At 37.0% G+C, this 9149-nt stretch overlaps 1 protein-coding gene across 5 annotated transcripts in view; it reads left to right on the plus strand.

Annotated features, from left to right (window-relative positions):
• Asap (ArfGAP domain of ASAP) overlaps nucleotides 1-9056 on the plus strand; it is a 30468-nt gene extending 21412 nt beyond the window's left edge. For 4 of the 5 annotated variants that reach the window (XM_072295842.1, XM_072295843.1, XM_019049803.2 and 1 more), the window contains 5 exons: nucleotides 665-833; nucleotides 2261-2524; nucleotides 3436-3611; nucleotides 4273-4517; nucleotides 6919-9056. In XM_072295842.1, coding sequence (XP_072151943.1) covers nucleotides 665-833; nucleotides 2261-2524; nucleotides 3436-3611; nucleotides 4273-4509 — 846 coding nt within the window. In that variant the 3' untranslated portion in view covers nucleotides 4510-4517; nucleotides 6919-9056. The remainder of the gene's footprint in view (nucleotides 1-664; nucleotides 834-2260; nucleotides 2525-3435; nucleotides 3612-4272; nucleotides 4518-6918) is intronic. The other variant, XM_019049802.2, reaches the window with a different exon arrangement.
• Nucleotides 9057-9149: the final 93 nt, after the last annotated feature.

Consider the following 9149-nt stretch of genomic DNA (forward strand, 5'->3'; position numbering starts at 1 on the left):
ACGGAAAACTACTCAACAGAAATTCTTTAAAACTTCCGTGATTTTTCTTCTCTGTGAGAAGAAAATTCTGCATAATCTTCAAGGAATGATGTCAATTTGTTCTCTTTTAAAAAAATAACATAGAGGCGGAGATTTTCAGACAACGCAAACGAGTTGTGTGATTGCCGACTTACACCTTCGAAGTGCATAATAAGAAGGAGGTGATGAAAAAGTTTGAATTATTTAATGTGTTATACATCACTTGATGAAAAGCTTAACATGAGCTATGCACCTGCTGTTGCCGAGGCCCTCTGTATGACCACAATGTAGCCTGTAATCAACACAAGAAGCTCATCTGCATGAGCCTATATTGTTGGCTTGATTTTATATAGGCCAAACTCATCAGTTCAATATCACTGTCAAGAAGCACCCTCTTAGAATACAATCAATTATCATCCTAGTCATTTTTTTTTTTTTGTCTTTTACCAAGGTCCTTGGAAAGTGAACCGAGTAATAACCTTTGAATGGCAGCTAACCATCTATCTCACCTATCTACTTCTTAATCTTTTCAACTAATCATTTCCCTCCTTATTTATTTGGTTGGTTTCCGATCTAAAATATATTTATCATTTTACTCATAATACTTATCAATCAAATTATTCATATTAAGATTTTTGTTTTTTAGAATGGATGCATCACCCCAGAAAGGAAACAGTCATCCCGACCACCAAGTTACTCAGAATCACCTCGCAGTCGTTCCTCAACATGTGATAGTCTGAAATCTAATAGCTACCGCAGTCAAATGCCTCCCCCTCCACCCCCGCAAAACAAAAAACCAACCACTCCTATCTCAGGTACTTGCCAATATTTATAACTTCAGTCTCAACTCTTTAATGTCTATTATTATTTCCGTAGCTGTATCTAAAGCTATGTCTAAAGCTATGTCTAAAGCTATGTCTAGAACCATGTCTGAGGCTATGCCCATGGCCTTTTTTGTGGCGGATTATTGAAAATAAGACAAGACACAGCCCTATCTCCACCATGTAATGTATAGGCATGTAATGTCTTGTCATGTCAACATTTTCAATAATTAGCCTGCATATAGCTTTTTCTAGAGTATCTCCAAAGGGAGAGTATGGATTAATCAAAAATTTAGAAGTTTGGTTCGACAAGGTCATGTAGATCTTGGGGCCCAAAAGGGCAGCCAACCTACGAGCTCGAATTATCCAGTGGTGCTAATTTCCACTATGCTTACTACCTGTCATAGGTACACTGATAAAAAATTATAAAAGCACCTATAAAACTTTGATTTTGCATACATTTTCTCAGTTTCAAAGTCTTAATCCTTAAAGACGCTTGTTTACAATGCGCTGTTGGCCATATTGATTAATCTTTCAAATTCAGGTTGGCAGCGGCAAGTTTCTAGTGATTTTTGTTTTACATGTTGTCGCCCCTGTGGGCCCTATAAGCTACATAAATCGAGTTGTCCATACTCTCTTTATAAAGGTATATATCTATGTTTTTAGCTTTTTCTGTAGCTATTTTTTTAAGCTATGTCTATAGCCCAGTGGCAATGGGGTAGTCGCATGGGTGAGAGATTTGAGAATAAAAAATACATAGCTCTTTTTGCAAGAAAAACAATCAAAAATTCCATAATCGAGTCCTAAAGCTCGACAAAGTTCACAAAGGTTCCATCAAATTCAAGTTGGAAATAAACAGTTTTCATTGACTGTTGCTTTTTCAAGGTTTTCTCTTCATGTTCCCATCATCAGAAAATGTTTAAAAAATACCTTAACAATCAGCACACCTCAAAGTTGCAGAAAATTAATTTACAAAAAAGCATGCAATAGTCCCATCTGGCAAGTAGGTAACTGAATTTTATCTCCTTATAAATGCACTTAAATAATCGAGTCTAAGGCGGTTTGAAAAGGAGAGTGTATAACAGTAAGGAGGTTTTTTTTCTGATCTCATTCATTTTCATTACTTTGCAGAAATTAAAGTTATTTACTTACTTTACCAATGCTTTTAACAAACTTTATAATATCTTGCAGCATTGATAGTGTCTTTTCTATTTTTAAAATTGGTTGGCAACAGTCCTTGACCATCTCAAAACACGGGAACTATGATTACACTAATCACAAATTACTTTCTTAGGAGAGCTTTAGTAGAAATAGTGCATGCCACTCATTACTTCATCTGGTCAGTGTGTCTTAATTATTAAAAACTAAGTATTTGCCACAGTCAATTCTAAAATAAAAACAAGTTCTTTATTCTGCTCTAGCTGGCTCAAGCAAGGAGTGTATAAGTAATGTGGGGAGAGGAAAGAAAAGAATTGCTCCAATACCTTTGACTGGATCAACTAACTACGGAACCCTTCCAACTCATAACCACAATCGGTCTCCGTCCGATCCAAACCCCGGTTACCACACTCTTAATGTCCACAAACGCTCCCCCTCCTCGGAATCTACCAGAGCCTCTCAGTTTGTCGGTGCTAAGCTTGTCATTCCTCCTGGGGAAATACCCACTCTTAAATCTACTTCAGCATGTAAGTATTATAGCTCTTGACTTGTCTGAAAAAGTCATTATGTAATCAGTTTAATTGATGTACGTATGTTCTGTATAACTCAAACAGGTATTATCAACATGTTAACTACCATGGCCTTCTTAGAAAAGGGTTCCAAAAAGGGTCTCAAGAGGCCGCAGAAACGGGTGAAGATAGGCAACTATGCAGAAAATTGGCGTGCGTTACATAAATCCCGATCGGACAACTTTTGTACACTCTATGGGATACTTTGGTGAAAATCCGTTTTATGGCAAGTTGATAGGTAGTGATACCGAATTTTTTAAAGTCATCAAACCGCAGCTTGAGTAACTCCTATCCCTGTGTGCTAGCGTTGGCCACACAAGACTGGAGACCAAGAAAGACTTAGCAGTTAACTTGTTACGGAAAATGTTCTCTTACAGAGTCTTGTATTTCAGATTAATTCTAGTATAGAATGAGTTTTACCTCAAATTTGCCTCTGCTGAGCTATGGAGTTCTTCGTGCTTACAAAAAATCAGAGAAAAAACAGCTTACATAATAAAATAGTTATACTATATATAGCAGATCTACGCAACCTGTGGGCCGATTATTGAAATTTGGTGTTTGTTGGGTGGACACAGATGACAAAAAAGAAATAGTGTAGTGTGATTGGCCGGCTATGTCTTGTTGCTGCTTTATTGAGCTTATGCTGTCTGGAACTCAAGAGGTACCTGTAGCTTACCTGCCGACAAAGCAGCGATGAGGCATAGCTGACCCATCACACAATGTCGTTTCACCATTGTTATCTTTGTCCGCCCGACAAACACAAAATTTCAATATTTCAGCCTGCCGCTGACCCAAATATCAGTGTGAATAACTAAATTTGTTGAGTAACTTTAAAATTTGTATCAATGCATAGAAAAATATTTTTATAGGCAGCAATTCTGGTATGGTTCAAAGGCCTAAAGGCCCACCTCCACCAGCGCCACAAGGACCTACAGGCATTAGACTTTCCAATGGAAGATCGACTGAAAGCATCTCATCATTTACCTCGGACGTTGACTCAACTATTTCTGCTAGTCTGCACAATCCTGTTCCTCCTCCTAGAAAAGTAAGTATGTCGACATTAACGTTTTTCATTTTTTCTATACCTCCTGGATTTGTGATGGTTTAAACATTTCTCTGATACTCTTGAATTTGTTTGTAAACATCTAAATCCTAAAATACCCTTGATTTTGAAGAAATTCCCTGGTAGGTATCCATGAAAATAAGGCATGTGGTAACACAGGGCAATAATTAGCTAACCTGAAGACTACAGCCTGTGTTTTGTTTTGATTACTTTCTGTAACTCACGATCAGTCAGTGTCTGCCACCTTGCGATTTAACCATATTTGTGGGTTCCCATTTTAACATCATCTATTGTTAACTTTTAATATCTTCTTCTTCCTGAATTGCCTACAGCTTTTTTTTTACCACACCATTGCTCTTCTCTCAAAAAATTAATAGAAGCAAGTTCTAAATGTCAAATCCCAACTGAATACAAGAAACCTATTTTCTATTTGATATTGCAGCAGTAATTTTGATTTTTTGCAAAATTTTGAACTTTTAACATACGTCACCAGAATGAGCAAAGAATAAGAAAACCTCTAATTTTTTCTCTTCAGTTAGATCTAAAACAGCTTTTGAAAATATTTTATGCATTCAACTGATATACCTGCAATAGTCTCAAATTTAGTAAAAGATTTCTAAGATAATGAAACTTTTCCTTTCAGCCGTACTTCAATTGCCCTCTGGAGCATGAGAGCACCATTAATAGGGTACGATGTAGAGCTCTGTATGATTGTTCTGCAGACAATGAAGATGAACTTTCCTTCCGAGAGGGAGATATAATCATTGTGATGAGTACATCAACCGAAGATGAGAATTGGATGGAAGGTGCTCTTGAAAGGGATCCGACGGCACGCGGCATGTTCCCAGTCAGTTTTGTCCACATGTTACCAGAGAGCTAAGAAATAAGGTGAGTTCACTCGTTAGACGTCCCTGTGTGCCCAAATTGTTGACTTTGGAACATGTCGAAAAATGAGAAACTTCAATTTTTGTTGCTAGTATTTTTATAGTTGCAGTATGTTTTAAAGAAAGTCACCATGACAATGCTTAAAAAAAATTTCTTGAAATGTTGAAAAATGTAATTTGAATCCCTTTTATAACTCAACTCTATTTGTCTTGGAAAATTTCATGTAGGAAGATTTCATTAAAGTGTACGTTTGTCTAGTTCTGTGGCTGATGCGAGACATTATTTTTCAAGTTTCAAAGGGATAAGTGCAAAACAGGTCCAAACTCGGAAATGGTGGGTGTTCTTGACATTTCTGATATTCATCAAGTAAAAAATAAATTAGGTTAAAAATTGCTTCTATTACGGTAATTTTGAGGCTCAAATAATTTTTTTGGGGTGGGGAGAGAAAAGATATATCATAACACAGAGAGAGTCAAGGTCTCAAGTGTCAGTTCGACGACAGTTTTGGGAATTAATTTCTCCAGAATGAAGAATCACCATGAAATGGACTTTCCATATGCATTCACAGCTCCTAGAGTTTCAGTTAAAAGGAGTTTCTCAAAGAAACACGCTTTCTGGTAGGGTTTTGTCAAGTTAAACTCGAGTTGATTTATCGGAAATTCCAGAATGGTGAAATAGTATCTTCCTACCATTTGTCTTTGCCTTTTAGTCAAGCGGAAAAGCGGCATAGACTGTAAGTTTTGCCAGAAACTCCCGAAAAGTGTCCACCTTTTCATGCTAAGTCCCCTTTTCTGATAATTCAGGCTTCCTCTAAGTTTATTGAGGGGACTGACAAAGACCTCTAAGTTTATTGAGGGGACTGACAAAGACCTCTAAGTTTATTGAGGGGACTGACAAAGACTTTGAACCAAGCAAGGGGAATGGAACTTGAGCCTTTAGGAAGAATGTTATAACATTGAACCATGACTTTAACTTTCAAGAACCCGTACTGGTGCTTTCTGGCTCAATTTCGCCAAGTCGAATTTTTCATCATTGAAGTCATGGTTGAGTTGACTATTTTGATTAATTACCACCATCGTAAAATTTAGGGTTCAGCATGCCCATCCGCTGAACTTTACATGCTTGAGCTCATCGTAAGTTGCCAGTTTTCATGAGAATACTAGCAGATTAGTCGTACCTAATGTGAAAGGTTTCAAACTCCATTTTCAGTGTTATTTTGTGCCCTCACAGAGTGGAGTAAGAGACTGATTTCCTACGGTTTTTCGTTAGTTTTGAGTGTTCAATTTGGTGAGAGCTGAAATGTACAATGAGGAAAAAAATAAAACAGAAATGCCGGTTTGGTATACCATTTTTTCCGAGTGATCAAACATGTGTCATCTCACCCCTACCAGACTTGTTAAAAGACAACTATGATTCAATAAACAAAAAAACCATTTGCAAAATTAAAACATTTCTTCCTGAATGCAAAGGATAGTTGATAAATTCCCAATTTTCATCTGACAGGCATGATAACTCCTTACATTCATAGGTAATCTTACATTATGGATTTCATAACGCTGCACGACTTCTAATGCTGAAGCATTCAGATGGTACAGAATGAAAAGGGGGGGCTAAGAGGGGTCTTACCTCTTAACCTCCCCCCCCCCCCCAGCAGGTGGCGGGAGCTACTTGTTGTCATTGTGTAAAATATTAAAATACCAATGCATTTTCATTCGTGATAAGTGTGGAATTGTCAACAAAATGCATGCAATGGAACGCATAACCTCATGTAATACAGGACATGTCTACCACTCAGATTCTACCACTCAGGCTTTTTGACCTTCCCCCCCCCCTCCTCCCATACTCGTCTTAGAATTATACACGGAGCATTATCTATTTAATGAATGTCTCATTTCAACAACATCCACTGTTTCCTAGTTAGGGCCTATTTTGCATGTACCTTTGAAATATTTTGTAGCTGTTTGAACTTGTATTTGAAGCTATCTGAATGAGAACATTTGAATCATTCATAGCAAACGGTATGAAAGTTAACAAAATATCCGCTTGCTGGTTTTTAAAATTGAGTATCCTCTCGATGGAAAACATGGCAAGAGGCAATGCCCTTCCTGCAAAGCTTGTTTCAAAAAACTGCAGACAACCATCATGGAGCAGTAGTTCTATACTAACCATTGATTGTAGTGAGGTAGAATACATACCAGTGAATTTAAAAAACTCTCTAGTTATCAAAGAATTAGGGTTCGTTACTACCCTAGGATGGATAGGAAGTTATTAGGGGGAACTGATTAAGATCAAAAGAGGCAATCCAAGACGTATGAAGAAAAAATTTTCAGAATAGATGTTTTGTCCTTTTTTCCCTCCAAAAATTAAGGTTCCCCATCCTCTGTGGATCTGATTTTTTTTCCAGCTCAAGTGCCAAAGAAACAAACAGAAAGTTGGAAACATAAGTTTTCTACGAAAATCAGCTCTCATTCTCATTTTGCAGAGAAAGGGACTAGGAAGGACTGGATCACATTGGCTTTTCTAACTGTGTGCTTCAATGTGCAGTTGAAGAAGAAGATGATAAATTTTCTCTTTTTTCGCTCGAAGCATGAACGGATTATTTAAATTTGGTATAGCCCAAGTCTCCTGATTTATTAATCCATGGCTTAGATATTTATATTCTTGATCAGCTGGCTGTTATGTCTAATGCAGATGGTGACCTAAATAGCTCTGTAAAATGACTGTGATTGAAGTTCAAGAAAGAACCTAGTTGCCAATTTTTGACAAAATTTCATCCTCCTATTTCAAACGAATGCTTCCAATCGAGTTTCATCACAATGTTCAGTAGATTCGCATTTTTTAATGCTTTATAACTTAAGTTTGTAGTTTTACAAATTTGGATGAACAAAACTGTCCAAAAGAGTGATATAAGCCCCATGAACCCTTTGAAATGTTTTATGAAGTTGTTAAGTTTATCAAAATTTTTTTGTTGGATACTTCTACATGCAAATCGTCCAAAGTTTCAGTCTTTTGTACAGAGTGATCCGAAAGCCTAAAACCCCTCCTACTTCTTTTTTAACGATTGAACTTGAAGGTGTGAAATTTAAAAAGTTGTCACTAATGAATGAGAAGTATTAATCGGCCTACGGTATATTAGGTTTTATACCTACGTCGTTTCTCCCAAGACACATGGTTAACTTTTTCAAATTGCACCTAAATTCAGAATTTTAATGTGAGCAAGTGCAAACTGCATATGTCGGTGGCCGAAGTGCGAAACCTTGTGTCCCCATTCTGGTGTTTTAAATTCCATGTGCGTCTGTTCCATTTTTTCAAAGAGAAACAAGCCAACAAGCCAAGTTTATAGCTTGAACTTTTTATAGAATTTTCTGCTTCAAGGAAATTTTCAAAAAATTACTTCGATTAGTTTCCCAAGAAACAATAAAGTATGACCGAAAGTCTGAAATACCGTTAACAGAGTTATGTGGTTTCGCAATTTGGCTATCAATATATGGGTACCTTAGAGTACAAAGAATCAGAGAAGCCGTTTTCTTAAGTTACCCAGTGTAGAGCCATACATGTTTATTCAAAAGAATTACTCAATTTAGAAATCCTTCCACTAAGTACCTCTGTTCAGTCAAGGGACAAACCTAAAAGTTTCAAAACTAATAGCAACCGTGTAAAACTAGTATTGGGAAGTCTAGACTTTAAGATCACTCTAAGTATGAGACTTTTTTTTTGTAAATATAGCTTCTATTAATTTTCCCGCTTGCGTCTACAGATACGCAGAACTTTTCTGCAGATGAGCAGAACAGTTTTTTTGTCCTTAGCAAGAAGCTCTATAGTCTGATGGCTTTAAACGGCAAACTTGTCTAACAAGCTAATTGCTATTTCTATTGGAGGCTTAAAAGCTAATCAGGATTTCCTTACACAGGTTGATCTAGAAGTCCAGCACCATCAGAACCAGACACCGCCCCTGTAACTTAAAAACAAATTGAGATGGAAACTTGATAAACTGTGAGTACCCCTAGGTCAAAGGAAACGACTTTTAGGAACCCCCAAAAGGGACCATTTTGATACAGGGCAAGATCCCTAGGGGTTATAGGGGTGGAGCGGGCTTCTGGATCATCCTCTAGAGGTGAGCTATGGATCAAGACATGCCCAGCCAATCCTCAAACGGAAGCTTATTGGTCAGTTGGATACTAAATACCAATGCAATTAATAAATCCCTCTAGATCAAAATCTGATCAACCTACGGCAACATTATAGTACCTCCTTTCAGTTTTTGTGATTTTATCATAACCTAGGTAGTGGCTCATCTGCAGAGGTAGCCTAGGCGCATCCGGAATTTATTTTTTGTAGATCATGTGTAATTGGACCTAAGTTCCTGTCTCTTATTTATTAATTTATTTTTCATATTTTGCTTGGAAGTGATCGACTTTTACATCCACCCTCACTGATAGTTATTACTTCTTACCTTGGATTACCTACCTTCCATTATTGTCAAAAATAAGTGTTGCATAACTAAAAATTCTTGAATAAATATGAGTTTCAGTTATGACTTTACAGTATGTCTTCTATTTTTTCCAGAATTGAGTCCTATTACTTAAATAAAAACTGGTTGCAGATCAATACACGAGTGGTTTAGACAGAAAGTGG

Source organism: Bemisia tabaci, chromosome 2 (assembly GCF_918797505.1).
Source record: "Bemisia tabaci chromosome 2, PGI_BMITA_v3".
Classification (NCBI taxonomy): Eukaryota; Metazoa; Arthropoda; class Insecta; order Hemiptera; family Aleyrodidae; genus Bemisia; species Bemisia tabaci.